Below are 15,852 nucleotides of genomic sequence, written 5' to 3' on the forward strand. Positions count from 1 at the left end.
TGTGAGTGGGCCTGGCTGGGTGGGCTTAAGCTTTTGAGTTGATATCTCTTCCTTCCCCACCCGCCTCCCCTACCCCACTCTTTTTTTTTAAGTTCCCCCCTGCTCTATTGCATTAACAGTGCTTTCTCTCCTCTCCCTCCTTATTTGGGGTGTGGCTTGCTTTTTTTCCCTATTGGTTGGCTTCTTGTAGGGGCCTCTGTGAGTGTTGACTACTCTAAGCTCCGCAGGGTGGGTGGATGGTCACCTTTCTTCCTCGTCTCCTCAGAATAACTTCATCAACCTGAGCTTTCTCCGTCTCTTCCGTGCCGCCCGACTCATCAAACTCCTTCGGCAAGGTTACACCATCCGCATTCTCCTCTGGACCTTCGTGCAATCCTTCAAGGTGAGCCAAAGCGGCTGCTCCTGCTGCTGGTCCAAGCCAGAGCAGATCCCTAACTCTGAGCAAAATGAGGAAAGCAGACTGAAAGTGGTTAAAGCACCACCCTGGGCTGCAGTGTCTGCAGAACTCCGAGGCCTCTTCACTACCCTACCGCCAGGGGCACGTGGTCGCTTGACTCTGAGGACAGTTCTGGGCAAGCTGTCTGGCACCCTTCCTCACTGCCTTCCTTCCCTCCAGGCCCTACCATATGTCTGTCTCTTGATCGCCATGCTCTTCTTCATCTACGCCATCATCGGGATGCAGGTGATCCCGCACCCTTGGGGTATCAGGGCTGCGGGAGGGGAGCCTGCCTCAGAGGGAGCCGGGGACCCTGTAACCGCCCCAGTCGTCACCCTCCCACTCTCCAGGTGTTTGGCAACATCGGCATTGACGGGGATGACGAGGACAGCGACGAGGACGAGTTCCAAATCACTGAGCACAATAACTTCCGGACCTTCTTCCAGGCGCTCATGCTCCTCTTCCGGTGAGGGGGTGGGGTAGGGGTCGTGCGTCTCTTTGGGTTGCATGTGAGCCTGCCTTCATTCTGTGTGTTCATTACTCTTCTGGCTGGAGATGTGGACTCTTCCTGTCGGGGTTAACTTAAGTCTGCCCAGCTACCCTTTTCCCACTGGCCCTCTCGGGACAAGGATCCCCGCAGGTGAGGAGCATAGAAGGAACACTCCAGCCGGGCGGTGGTGGCGCTCACCTTTAATCCCAGTACTCGGGAGGCAGAGGCAGGCGGATCTCTGTGAGTTCGAGACCAGCCTGGTCTACAAGAGCTAGTTGCAGGACAGGCTCCAAAACCACAGAGAAACCCTGTCTCGAAAAACCACACACACACACACACACACAAAAAAAAAAAAAAAGGAACACTCCAGCTGTTACCTAGTTGAATCCTCCCGACCCCCTTTTGAAGTGGGAGACTTGTGAGACCCTGTCTTACAGAAGTTAGAAACAAAGAATAATTCGTGTCCCACAAAGGAACACGCTAATGAAACAAAGCGTGCAACAAGACCCAACCAGCAAGCACATCAGATCCCAGGTAGCTTCTGTCTCTTGTCCCTGACACAGGTAGTGGCTCTTTCATCCCATTGGGGGCAACTCTACTTCCCACGCGGATATGAGTAGCCAGTTGTGCAAAGGGACAAGGAAGATCCAGAAAACATGAGCCGTTGTTGGGCTAACTACCTTCAACAGACAAAAGATGTTTCTCACAATTTCCTCCCTTTGTTACACGCCTCCCCCCAAACTTACCCAGATATATGGACCATTAGAAGTTTCTAGCAACAGAAAACTATTATTATTCTAGGTGATGGCTTAAGCATAGTTCACAGTAAGCCTCCTTCCTACAGAAAGAGCCCGTCACCAGCTGGTTGGCCTGGCCCAGCTGGAATGTGAGCTTTTCACCCTTGATGGCAAGTGTTCTCTTGACCAGGAGTTTTGTCTCAACAGACATTTACTACTTTGTCTTAATTAGGGTTTCTGTTGCTGCGAAAAAATACCATGACCAAAAGCAAGCTGGGGAAGAAAGGGTTTATTTGGCTTTCACTTCCACATCATAGTCCATTATTGAAGGAAGTCAGGACAGAACCCTGGAGACAGGAGCTGATACAGAAGCCATGTCAAGTGAACATAAAACTATCCAGTAGACTGCTGTTTTATTGTGCTCTCTGCTGAAATGGTGACCCTAGAATTGTTTAGGAAATTGATCGAATTCAGGGCCCTCGAAACACTTTAGCATATGTCTTAGGGTTTGTGCTGCTGAGACAGAACACCATGGACAAAGAGCAAGTTGGGGAGAAAAAGGTTCATTTGGCCTGTATTTCCTCATCACTGTTCATCACTGGAGGAAGTCAGGACAGAAACTCAAGGCAGGAACCTAGAGGCAGGAGCTGATGCAGAGGCCATGGAGGGGTGCTGCCAGGAACCAGCCCAAAGATGGCACCACCCACAATGGGCTTGGGCTGGGCCCTCCCCCATCAATCACTAATTAAGAAAACGCCTTACAACCAGATCTTATGGAGGCATTTTCTCACTGGAGGTTCCCTCCTTTCAGATAGCCAGAATGTGTGTCAGACTGGTGTAAAATCAACCAACACAGCATATCTGGTCTCTGATATAAGGATGGGGCTGCTAAGAAGCACAAGGATATTTTTGGCTTTAAACCAAGAAAGAATCTGTTTATTTTGAGCAGTGGTGGCGCCCACCTTTAATCCCTGCACTTGGGAGGCAGAAGCAAGCAGATCTCTGTGAATTCAAGGATAGCCTCGCCTACAGAGTGAGTTCCAGAACAGCCAAGGCTACACTGAGAAACACTGTCTTGAAAAAACAAACAAAAAAAATCTGTTTACTTTAATCTTTTTCCCCTAAACTACCCAGACAGTTTCTGCCTCCTGTTCCCGTCATTGCCTGAAGAGGGGACCCTAATGCTGAATGCTAATGCTGGTGGGAGTTTCTGACAACAGCCAGACTGGCTCCTCCCAGCTGAACTGGGGTATCAAGTGTGGTTTGGGTTACCCTTTCAGAGGGCACATCTGACCTCAACTATCAGGTGTGGGAGGAAAGGAAGCCTTGACAGTTCTGTGGAAGGAGATGTGAGGGAAGAGCAAGAGGTATTTGCTTAGGCAGGACCAGGAGAGCCAGGAGACACGTCCAGATCATGTCCTTTAGGGTCTTTGGATGCGCTCACAAGAGCATCCGTCTGCCGAGCTCCTCCTCAATTTCCCTTTGGCCTTCATGACCTAATTCCACAGTGATGAACTTAAGATCTGTTTTCAGGCAATATCATAGCTGTTGGGTTGATTAGAATCAGGGTGTGGTCCCTCGCAGATGGCTCGAGAAAGAGAAGAAATTTGAATTTTTAGTTTAAAAAGGACTACAAATAGTCCTTCTGTGAGCCAGCATCTGAAGTCTTAATCTGAGTGACTGAGTAGGCGATGGTGGCGCTCACCCTTAATCCCAGCACTCGGAAGGCAGAGGCAGGCAGATCTCTGCATTTGAGGCCAGCCTGGTCTACACAGCAAGTTCCAGGACAGCCAGGGCTACACAGAGAAACCCTGCCTCAAAAAAACAAACAAACTGGAAACTGAGAGATGGCTCAGTAGTTAAGAGCACCGGCTGTTCTTCCAGAGGACCTGGGTTTAGTGCCTTGTGCCCATCTGACAGCTCACAATTGTCTGTTGCTCGCACACAGACAATGCGAAGTACCGATGCACATAAAAATAATGGAGCATTTTAAACAAACAAAAATTAAAGCAGAATTTGTTTGTTTTTTGAAATAGGGTCTCACTACATAGGTCTGGTTGTCCTGGAACTCACTATGTAGACCAGGCTGGCCTTGAACTCACAGAGATCTACCTGCTTCTGCCTCCTAAATTATTGGATTAAAAATGTACACCATCATGCCCAGCACAGAGTCTGGGGAGGCCAACTCCTTGCACTTTTGAGGAGATGCCAACCATTAGTCTTCTGTTTCACTTCTGACTGGGCAGTTAAGACCATGCAATTGACCAAATCAGTCACTTTCTTTGCTTTTGTTTTTCTCCTGTCAAGCCCATTTGCAGGTCTGGTCCTTGGGGTTCACTACTTGGGCTTGAGAGGAACCTTTGGCTCCTTTAATAGTCGCTCCATCTATGCGAGGACAAATCTAAGGCTTACCAGTGAGTTCTCTGGAAGCCTTGAGACTCTGTCCTCTGCCCTGTGTTGACTCCTCTTTGTGGACTGGACACTAGTTACTGTTCACCTGGTGGGTCTCCATGGCAACTCCCTATAGGTACAGGACGTGTTAGAGAAGTCCCACAGTGCCCTGGAATCTAGTTGACCTTGGAGGGAAAGGAAGAAAGTCCTGTCTTCTTGATCCCTCTGCACACACCTGCACAGGCCTCCAAGCATGGTCATTGAACACTCAGGTCAGTTACAGCAGTCAGGTATTTTAACTACAAAACCAAAACACTTTTACAAGAAACACGGATTAGACATATATGTTTGTCCTTTAAGCCAGTCCTTGCTATAGTCAAGAGCGAATCAATAGCACCATTGATTTAAACAGACGTTTAGCATCAATATATTGAACCTTGACCTTAGAAATGTTAATGTCGTGTGTGTAATCTTTAAGTCTCATCTTTTACAAACTTTGAATGACTTAGGCAAACCTTTATAACATGCGTAGACTTCCTGGCTTTCTCTTTCATTCTGGAAACATCCAGCCATCTTAATCTTCATTTATAACCTCTGCTTCACTGATGCTCTTTCCATGTTTACATCCTTCCAGCATTTTCCTTTACTTACCAGTCTTCTTTCTCACACCAGAAGACGCAATAATGTTAATAAATTTACCACCTGTTGTGAGAATTTTTTCTCTACAGGTCCTAAGGTCCTAAGGACAAACCGAAGTTCACCCTGGGAGACCGAAGGGTTAATAGGGCTTGCTTGCAGGGCATGGCTGAGGGGTTCCCACAGGAGTGTGGGTGACCTGAAGCCACACTGGAAAGTCTTCACTCAGTGCAGACAGTGGCGTCCCCATAGCTGTGCAGGTGCCGCCCTCTGTCCCTAGTCTTCCCAGCCTGTATACTCTAGCTGGCGGGGAGGAGGGGCTGGATGCTCAGCGAGGGTCCAGTGACCCCGCCTATGCCCTCCTCCTATGAAGGACCATCAGAAGTTAACAGGTCCAGCTGTGGCGATCTTTTTAAAGATGTATCTAATTTTGTATGTGTAAACACGCATCTCTACATTTGTATGTGCACCACATGCACGCAAGAGCCCTCCAGAGGTGAGAAGGTGTCAGGGCCCTCAGAACAGAAGTTACTGTAAGCTGCCGTGTGTGTGTGTGTGTGTGTGTGTGTGTGTGTGTGTGTGTCCTGGGAACACTAGTGTCCTACAAGAACAACAATCCCTTATTGCTTTGTACTCTCTTTTAAACACTATTCCCAAGTCCATAAATACAACCTACGCAATCTGTACAATGTTATAGTGTGTTTTCAGGTTGACCTTTTGGAAGTGGAGAACTTGATTTCCCCTGCTCTCAGCATTCCTTAATTGCCTATAGTTCTTTGGGCAGGGTAGAGGCCTCGTGGGCTCCCTTCCACCTTGCCTATGCCATCCACAGTAGCCTGTCTGTTGTGGTTGTCCATCTCTGTAGCCCCTGTGACGCTCTTCCCTGAGCAGACACAGTTGGTCTTAGCAAGATCCAATAGTTTGCCTTAGAGGAGAATGCTGTACAACACCACAATTGAAGAAGAAAGTCCAGTCTAAACTACACACACAAGATAATGTTAAAAATAATATTATTTTGGGCCTGGTGGCGCACACCTTTAATCCCAACACTTGGGAGACAGAGGCAGGTGGATCTCTGTGAGCTCGAAGCCAGACGGGTCTACAGAGTGAGTTCCAGGATAGTCAGGGCTACGCAGAGAAACCTTATCTCAAAACACACACACACACACACACACACACACACACACACACACAAGTTGAGAGAGCATGGGAAGCAGTGTGTTGCAGTGCTCATCCGCAGTGCCAGGACATGGGAAGAGGCAGGAGGACTGGGAGTAGGAGGCCAGCCTAGGCTTTAGAGTGAGACCTGTAGGGTACAGAGATCCTGGGAAGGAAGGACAGCCAGGCAAAAACATAGCCAGTGCGAATGCCCTGAGGCAGGAGCATGGCTGATGTGCTCGAAGACAGGGAAGAGCCTGGCATGCCTGGTGAGCAACCTGGAGACAAATCACTAAGAGATGGGAATGTGGAGAGAGGAAAGTTTTTGAGTCACACAGACATCCTCAGTCGGCCCCCACCATCAGGCCCCACCGCAGCCTCCTCACTTCAGGCTTCTCACGCACTTTGCTTTCTGTTCTTCCGTTTATAAAATCGTACTGTTGGGGGGCGTGGCGCATCTGTCACACAGGTGGCGATGGGGGAATGTTGAAGTCAGTCCTCGTGTGGGACCCAGGGACCCTGGTGGTCAGGCCTTGTGGCAAGAACCTGTGCTCACTGAGCCACCTCACTGACCCCTTCCTGTGGATTCTGAAGGCGCGACATAGCCCTCTGAGCCCTCTGACACTTAAGGAAAGAGGATGGTCCCTGGGTCTCGGGCCCATGACTGGCTAGCCCAAAGCCTCAGCCCAGTACCCTCTAGGAAGCAGTGGTGTCCACTTGGGGCCAGAGCCCAGGTCATGGGTCACCGATGCTGCCTATCCTTAGGAGCGCCACCGGGGAAGCATGGCACAACATCATGCTCTCGTGCCTCAGTGGGAAGCCGTGCGACAAGAACTCCGGGATCACCGCGGCCGAGTGTGGCAACGAATTTGCGTACTTCTACTTCGTCTCTTTCATCTTCCTTTGCTCATTCCTGGTGAGTTTGCACACATGGAGGGCCATGTCCTTACCCTGCCGAGTCTGTGCACACACGGAGGGTCATGTCCTTACCCCTGGCACTGATCTGGGCAAATGAATCTCTGTAGACTGTGTCTGGAGTGGAGGGCTTGCTCCCTTCCTGCTACTGACAAATTGTCTCCCACATAGTGACATCTGGATGGGTGGCTGTGGGTCTGTGCACTGTAGGATGTTAAGGAACACCCTGACTCCCCTACTTTGAGTCAGTAGCAGACACTCCCTCCTGCAGAGGCCCAGGGCCTCCCCAGTTGAAACCCCAATGAAAACCTGAATTTATCTCCGGTGGGTGGATATGGACTGCAGCAGGCCCTAGTTTTGGCCCGGGCTCATACAGCACCCCCTTCCTCCAACTGTACGTCTCTCTCAGGCTTTGCTTCTGTGTATGTCTACCCGTCTCTCTCCCCTTTGCCGCTGGCTTCCGCTCTCATTGGCCTCGGAGTGGGTGTCTTTTGTGTCTGTGCCATTTGTGTTTGCACCCTTCCCCATCTGGTCTGTTCCTCTTCCCCTTGGATCTCTGTGTCCCTTGCCCCTACCCCTATGGTCTCCTCTCTACTCCTATTGGCCCCCTTGGCCCCCAGATGCTGAATCTCTTTGTTGCTGTCATAATGGACAACTTCGAGTACCTCACGCGAGATTCCTCCATCCTGGGCCCCCACCACCTGGATGAGTACGTGCGTGTCTGGGCCGAGTATGACCCTGCTGCCTGGTAAGGAGGCATCGAATCTTCTGGCTGTGTTGTCCACCTCCTCCTCCTCAGCTCTCAGGTGTGGGACACTGGGTCCTAGGGTTTTTAGCAGGAGCCTCACAAGTGAATCCAGGGTGGGAATCCTGACTTTCGCACGACCTCAGGTTGAGCTCATGCCACCCCTTGTCCAAGCTCCAGCCTTTCTAGATGAAGATGGTCAACCATGGGGATTTCCAAGGTTCCCTGGCCCCCACAACTCTACTGGTGTCTTATGGTGACCTATTAAGAACCTCTGGCTTCCATTCACCTGGGAGCGCAGAGGCAGCCTTGGCACATGCGCCAGAGTCAGAGTCAGCGTGGCAGAATTCAGCCCAGAAATTTAGAGCAAGCTGGATATTGTAGCACATGTAAGTGATCCCAACTCTCAAAAGGCTGAAGCAGGAGTGCAGGGCCAGCCTGGGCTCCAAGTGACCTTGTTTCAAAAACAATCAAAATAGGGCTGGAGAGATGGCTCAGAAGCTAAGAGCACTGCCTGCTCTTCCAGAGGTCCTGAGTTCAATTCCCAGAAACGACATGGTGACTCACAACCATCTGTAATGAGATCTGGTGCCCTCCTCTGTCATGCAAGCAGAACACTGTATACATAATAAGTAAATAAATCTTTAAAATAATCAAAATAAACCAGGCCTGCTGGCACACACCTGTAATCCCAGCAAACAGGAGGCAGAGGAGGGTAAGTCTCAAAGCCTACAGAGATACCCTGTTTAAAAAACCAAAAACAAACAAGCAAAACCCAAACAATAATACTAAAGCTTCCAAAAGAGCCAAGCATAGTGGTGCACACCTATAGTTCTAGCTTTTAGGACACTGAGGCAGGAGAATCAGGAGTTCAAGGTCCATTACCCATTCCAAGTCAAATTTTAGGGCTAGCAAGATGGCTCAATGTGTAAAGGTGCCTACTGTCTAGACTGACTGAATTCAATCCCCAGGACCCACCCACATGGTGAGAAGCAACTCCCACAGGTTGTTCACACGCACACACACTCCCACAAGTTGTTCACACACACTCCCACAAGTTGTTCACACACACACACTCCCACAAGTTGTTCACACGCACACACACTCCCACAAGTTGTTCACACGCACACACACTCCCACAAGTTGTTCACACACATACACACACCCACAAGTTGTTCACACACATACACAAGTTGTTCACACACACGCGCACACAGGGCTAGAGACGGCTCAGTGGTGAAGACCGTGTGCTGCTTTTGCAGAGGACCTAGTTCAGCTCGCAGCCTAATCTATATAATGAGCTTCAGGACAGCCAAGGCCACATACATGGTGAGACCCTGCGCCACCAATTAAACAAAAACAATCCACAAAGAAAATGACAAAAAAAAGCCAGAAGATGAATGAATAGGACTTTTGTTTGCTTGTTTGGTTGGTTGGTTGGTTTGGTTTTTTGATTTTTTCAAGACAAAGTTTTTCTGTGTATTAGAGTCTGTCCTAGAACTCAGAACTCACTCTGTAGACCAGGCTGGCCTCAAAGTCACAGACCTACCTGCCTCTGCCTCCCGAGTGCTGGAATTAAAGATGTGCAAAACCACCGCTCGGCTAAATGAAAGACTTTTTAAATATAAAAATTTGAAAATAGAGCTGAATGAAGAGCTGACTCAGTGGTCAAGAGCACTAGCTGCCCTTGCAGGGGACTCAGGTTCAGTTCCTGGATCCCACATGGTGGCTCACAACTGTCTGTAACTCCAGCTCCAGGAGATTTTATGCCCTCTTGTGGCCTCTGTGAGCACCCACAAATACGTATACAAGTAAATATAAATACATTTTATTAGAATAAAAACTGTCAAGGTCTAAGAATATGGCTGAATGGTAGACTCCTGCCCTCAGTTCCATCTCCCGCACCTTGAAAAATAAATAAAAAACTTAAAAGTAGATCACACAGGAAAGGGGAGTGTGCATTCTATTGATGATAATAAGGTTGAGTTTCCCTACCTCACAGAGAACACCACACACACACACCACACACCCTCTTCTGGCAAACGGGAAGTCACAGAGCATCTTTGACTCCTTGGAGTGTACTGAGGCGCTTAAGATTCTAGTTCCTTCTGGGCCCAGGACTGAAGGAGCATCATCACATCACTGGGGGCTCTTAGTGCTGTGTGCTCTGTTTCGTCTGGCCTCGGCCCTAGATGATAGGCCCCTAAGAAAATATGTAGAGATCTGTCTGTCTCTCCCATGGCTGCAGCCTCAGACAAGCCCTCCTTGAGTCTGCTAGGCTAGGGCAAGACATGTGGCTGGGGCTGGTGTGGGGTCCCTTTTTAACTCTTCCTTTTTGATTTTAGGTCACTGCACTGGGATGCTGTCCCCTCCACTAGGCCACACACCCACCCACACCAGGGTAGCCCGTGTAGATGGCAAAGGAAACAGAGGCAGAGGACCCCCGGGTGGAGAGGCCCCAGCCCAGCACTCCAGCACACCCCATCAGAGTCTCTCCTGAGGGCGGGGGTGCACACGTGTCTCTAAATGCATCAGACTGTTTACTTGTCCCAGGTTCCCACTCCTTCAAGTCAGGAGGCCTGAGCCTCATCACCCTGGTCCCACTGTGTGCTTGGGGAGCCCTTTTCATGGTGACCAAGCCTGGACCCCACTAACCCTCTCTTCTCCTTTCAGCGGCCGCATTCACTATAAGGACATGTACAGTTTATTGCGAGTAATATCGCCCCCTCTCGGCTTAGGCAAGAAATGTCCTCATAGGGTTGCTTGCAAGGTTTGATTTCCACTAAAACCTGCTAGCATCGATTGAATGAGTGTGGCTTGGGGTCTTCCATATATATATTTCATATATATATATATATATATATATATTTCTCAAAAACAGAGCCATCTCTCTCTCTTGCATTACACTAGCAAACTCTTAGCCTCCAGAATGCGGCCATGCAGACTCCACGAAGCATGGGACATTACCTCTGTTCCCTCCGAACATCTGTGCTTGCTCTTAGCTGAAGCTGCCCATCCCGTGGTCTCAATGACACCCCAAATCAGACGCATCCCTTGGGGGAGTTGTAATTTTGCATTTCCCTACCCCCACTCTCTCCTCCACCACTCCCTGCCTCCTGAAGCCTCCAGCCCCCCTTCCCACCCCCACTCCCTGTCCTAGCTCCTCTTCCTCACCCAGGCCCCCTCAGAGACCAGCCTCAGCCAAGCCAGGGTACTCGGCCCCTCGAACAGTAAAGCCCTCCAGCTCCGCACCACCTGAGCCACAGCCTGGAGCCCAAGTGGAATCTGACTGTTTCTCTTTTCTCTCTCTCTCTGCCTGCTTGTAAGCAGTGGAATAATCATTTTTAATTACCTTTTCTTCCATTTTTTCTCCTCTTTTCCATTTATTTGAAACATCTATTTTATCGTTCTCTGCCTCTTTCTCTATTTTTTCGGCTCGTGTGGTTTTTTTGTTTTTTGGTTTTTTTTCTTTTTTCTTTTTTTCTTTTTCTGTTTCTTCTCCGCCTCTCCCCCCACCCTTTTGGTTCTCTGCCCCACCCACCCCCTCCTGTTTTTTGTTTTTGGTGCTGCCAGGGGTCGCATGCCTTACCCGGACATGTATCAGATGCTGAGACACATGTCCCCACCCCTGGGTCTGGGGAAGAAGTGCCCGGCCAGAGTGGCTTACAAGGTAGTCTATCTTTGCCAACACCGATGTCCCAGAGCTGGGGACTGTTCAGTGGTGACCACAACACCCAGCGAGTCTTCTGCCGACACCCTCTTCTTTTTTCTTTTTTCTTTTCTCGAGTAACTGAGTCGTGAGCATCCTTTGACTCTCGGCAGCGCACTGTGTCCTTTCTGATGAGTGTCTAAGTGTTCTGAGACTCCATTATGGCCAACAAGCCACGGGGAGGGGGAGGGAGTGCTCCAGTCCCTTAGCACCAGTGTGACCCCCACCCCAACCCCGGGGAGCCAAATTGTACATCTCTGCCCTTTCAGAAACGCGTGCCCCAGGCCCAAGCCAGACAGTTCTGTGCCTTGAGCCCTTAAACCCTGGCCTCCCCACACACATCTGAAGCTGACCTCTGACTTAGGGCCCGGGAGATTTGACACCTCCCACAGCTGATTCCCCCCATCCTCCCCTTGCCCTGGAGATGTCTCCCCAGCACCTGAACCATGCCACCTCTCCCCAAGATGCCCCAACATGCCTCTCCACTCCATTGTTTCAGAGCAAGCAGGAGGGCTGCCGCTGCCCCCACCCCGAACGTGGTGCACCAGTCAGGCCTTGCACGCTGCCTTGGAGGGGTCTGGGGGTGGGTGGGGGTGTATGCCAGCCAAGGGAGCGAGGAGACCGCTGCTCCTCTAAACTTCTGTCCTGGAATCTCCCCCGGCCCTGGAGGACATCTGCTCCCTCAGTTCATCCTCAAGGTGGCCAGGGATGACCTTCAAACCCCATGCCCCAGAAGTGACTCCATAGCCCAACCTTCCCATCCACTTTGCTGCCTCACCTTCCAGTGCTCCTCCAAGCCTGGTGTGGCTGCTTCCCTAGCCTTCTCAGATCTAAGCCTCTTCCCACAAGCGTCCCTTTTGTCCCTCCCCAACCTGATGTCTGGATAAAGCCACCATGGCTCCCTAAGGCAACTTTGTGCACATTTAAAATAGCACATTTTCCACAGAACACTGTCTGCTGGAAAATTCTGTTATAGAGGAGACCCTTACCCACTGTGCAAGCAAAAGCTGTGTCATGTTTAACACAGTACTATGCACACCTGCCCAGCGGGCCATGGTGCCATTGGCTACATTATCTACTGCCTCCTCCCTGCCCCACCCCAGCACCCCACTTCCTACCCTATTCTTGGTTTACTGTCTCCCTACTGTCTCTCTGAATCCCCTGGTGAAACCCAGATTGGCACCTCAGAGCCCAACATCCCCCTGCCCAAGCCGCCGAGCAGGCAGAACCCTTGCCTGGGACACAGAATTCCTTCCCTGGGCCTCAGGAATGTCCTTGCCCCTCTCCCTGCTACTGCACAGACAGCCATGATCTGGCAAGCCCGACAGTCACTTCCCACGGAGCTATGAATGAGTCTCGAGATTCCGTCTGCATGTGCCCGTCTGTGCCGCTCTGTGTGGGCCTCGCTGCATGTCCACAGGGGCCTGCGTGGGGAGGGGCCTGCCGCTTCTGAGGATGGAATGCTGCAGCTGGGTGCCCATCATCTGCCCACTGTGGGCCGAGCAGGGGGTGGGGGCAGGGAGCAGCGGCTGTGGCCGTGGACCCCACTGCGAGGCTGCTGCACGCACACGCTGCTGACATCTGCCTTCTGCTCTTTCTCTTTGGGTGGACATAAGAGGGAGCCTTTGAAAAGAACTCTGGGGCAGGGCAAGAATATGAACCCCTAGGCCTCAGGTCCCAAAAGTGGGATTTAAAACAGAAAAAAAAAAAAAAAAAAAACAGCTTGGGCTAGAAGTGGTGGCAGGCCCTGGAATCCCAGCTGCTCAGGAAGCCAAGGCAGGAGGATTGCCATAAGTTCCAAGGACAGCCTGTGCTATTAGCAAGATCCTGTCTTCAAAAACAAAACGGGGGTAAAAGAGAGGGATGGGATGGAGTCAGCAGTGTGGAAAGCCCTGGAGAGGGTGGGATATGAGAAATTCTGCACTGGCTTAGGTGACCACAGGGAGAGTGGCCCCAGCTTCAGAGTTCTTCCTGGGTCTCCCTGGGTTGGGGGAATTTGGCTTGCAAGATGCCGGTAGGGCCCAAGAATGACTGCCCTCACCTGGGATTTTCTATAGAGACTCCTGCGGATGGATCTTCCTGTCGCAGACGACAACACAGTGCACTTCAACTCCACCCTCATGGCTCTGATCCGAACAGCCCTGGATATCAAGATTGCCAAGGGTAAGGCAAGCTGTAGACTTAGGGGAGGAGTGGGGTGGGCTTAGACTGAAAGCAGAACTGTCTGAGGGACCCCTTTCCTTGTCCTCATTCTTGCATCTGTGTAAGCATTTACCCTCCAGCCAAAGGGACGCAGCACCTTACAGAGGAGAGCTCTGCAGCCCGCCCCGTCTTTGAAGTAGGTAGCGCAAAGAGTTGTGTGTTCTCATAGGGAAAAGGAGCCCTGGGCTGAGACCAGCCTGCGCCCCAAAGCCCCGAGAGGTAGGAATGAGTGAAGCAGGGAGTAGGACCCACATGGGGTCCCGCTGAGCTGACTTGGCCTTTGAGTAGGGAGACACTCCCAGGATCCAGAGAGAAGAGGTAGGATCTGAACCAGACCAGAAGGGTGTCGAATCTGTGGAGTCAGACCAGTGGGAAGAGGTAGGTTGAGGCCCTGCATTAATCTGACCTTAGTTACTGTCCTGAACTAGCTAGGGCCCTGGTCTTTATAAAGAGGCAGGCTGGCCACATGGCCAAGCCCGACTTACCCGAATTCAGTTGCTAAGAGTCGTTTTCTCCCTTTTATATGTGCGCTATGGCAGCCTGCTCCCCACCTCCCCAACCCTCCACCCCACCCCACCCCACCCCACACACATACACACACTTACACTTGAATAAAAGTAATTTTAAGAAATCTCTGATCTGGGTGGTGGTGGCACACACCTTTAATCCCAGCACTTGGGAGGCAGAGGCAGGCAGATCTCTGTGAGTTCGAGACCAGCCTGGTCTACAGAGTGAGTTCCAGAACAGGCTCCAGAGCTACAGAGAAACCCTGTCAAGAAAAAAAAAATTAAAAACCTCCAAGAGTTCTGATGGCTCTCAAGAGAAAGAGACCCCATCATTAGAGTTTTCGGCCCAGAGAGCCCAGGTAGCTCTCCTCCTTTGAAACAGAATTTCGTTCCTTTGCAGAAGAGAGAGGAAAGAGAGAAGAGGAAGAGACAATGTGAGCAGCTGAGGAGAGTTAGAGTCCTCAGGCTCCATCCTCGTTCTCCCACAACCTCCATCCTTCTTTATTTTTTATTTTCTGGCATCTCTCCCTTTATTTTTTAATTTTTTATTTTTTTAATTAATTAACTTATTTATTTTGATTTTTTTTGAGACAATCTCTCTGTGTAGTCTGAGCCGTCCTGGAACTCACTCTATAGACCAGGCTGGCCCAGAACTTAAAGCGATTTCCCTGCCTCTGCCTCCCGAGCGCTGTGAGTGGTGTTGGGCTCCCTATCTTTTTATATATTGACAGAATTTCCAGTACCCACTTGGTCCCTTTAAAGTAGCAGTGTCACCACTGATTCTGTGGGAGGCTCTAATCTGCAGCAGAGCAGGCTGCCGAGGCCTCATCTCAGCTCTGTTGCTGGTACTTTTATTTTAGTGCTGACAAACCATTTTAGGGATGCAAACCGGTGGTCGCAGCACACACCTTTAATCCCTGCAGGCGCATCTCTGAGTCCAAGGCCAGCCTGGTCCACGAGTGAGTTCCAGGACAGCCAGGGCTACACAGAAACAGTATAGGCCTGTGCACCACATGTGTGCCTGGTGTCCAAGGAGGCCAAAAGAGGAAGTCATATGCCCAGGAACTGGAGTTACAGGTGGTTGTGAACTGCCCAGTATAGATGCTGGGACCCAAAAGCGGGTCCTTTGCAGGAGAAGGAGGTGTTGTGATATTTTGATTGCATTCTGACACTTCCAAGACTGTCAAAACTTTGCTTTGAATCAGAGGGTGGAGCTAAGCTACTGACTGACTAAAATTAACCATAGAGGTTTTGGAGGACTGAGGACAGATAGACAGGAAGTAGTAGAGTGGGTCTTAGAGAAGGATGGAGAGAAAGGAGGTGACTGGTAACTTCTCTAATCATTCAGGTGCTTACCACATATCTGATTCCTGAGTTTTTACTGGTAAAGAATAATCAGATAAACGCATCTGGCAGCCAACATGGGCGCCATTTGTAGGCAGACTTTTCTGTTCCTCCTGCCAGCACCCAAATCACAACACAGAGACTTATTACTAATTATGGCAGCTTAGGCATGTTTCTAACTAGCTCATAACTTAAATTAACCCATTTTTATTAATTTACGTGTGACCATGTGGCTCGCATGCCTCCAGTAAGTGAGATTGATTAGCCTCTGAGCCGTCTCTCCGGCTCTCTCCCGTTTCATTTCTTCTTGAAATTTTCTATCTTTTTTACTAGCTGGTAAAATTTTCTCATTTTCATTGTTTTTTGTTTGTTTTGTTTTGTTTTTCAAGACAGGGTTTCTCTGTGTAGCCTTGGCTGTCCTGGAACTCACTATGTAGACCAGGCTAGTCTTGAGCTCACAAAGATCTGCCTGCCTCTGCCTCCTGAGTGCTGGGATTTCTTTTCTTTTTTCTCTTTCTTTCTTATTTTTCTTTCCAGGCTTTTGCTCTGCAGCCCTAGCTAGCCTGGAGCTGCTACTATAGAC

The 15,852-nt window shown here is 50.1% G+C and overlaps 1 protein-coding gene across 1 annotated transcript in view; it reads left to right on the plus strand.

Moving 5' to 3' along the window:
- Cacna1a (calcium voltage-gated channel subunit alpha1 A) overlaps positions 1 to 13,380 on the plus strand; it is a gene marked incomplete at its 3' end in the record, with an annotated part of 258,667 nt that extends 245,287 nt beyond the window's left edge. The window contains exons 35-41 of the mRNA XM_041663340.1: positions 266 to 382; positions 617 to 682; positions 787 to 902; positions 6,614 to 6,764; positions 7,384 to 7,511; positions 10,182 to 10,278; positions 13,275 to 13,380. Of these exons, the coding sequence (XP_041519274.1) occupies positions 266 to 382; positions 617 to 682; positions 787 to 902; positions 6,614 to 6,764; positions 7,384 to 7,511; positions 10,182 to 10,278; positions 13,275 to 13,380 (781 nt within the window). The remainder of the gene's footprint in view (positions 1 to 265; positions 383 to 616; positions 683 to 786; positions 903 to 6,613; positions 6,765 to 7,383; positions 7,512 to 10,181; positions 10,279 to 13,274) is intronic.
- Between the last annotated feature and the right edge of the window lie 2,472 nt (positions 13,381 to 15,852).

Source organism: Microtus oregoni, unplaced genomic scaffold (assembly GCF_018167655.1).
Source record: "Microtus oregoni isolate MIOR12 unplaced genomic scaffold, Mior012 000014F_ref0000157, whole genome shotgun sequence".
NCBI classification, from domain to species: Eukaryota; Metazoa; Chordata; class Mammalia; order Rodentia; family Cricetidae; genus Microtus; species Microtus oregoni.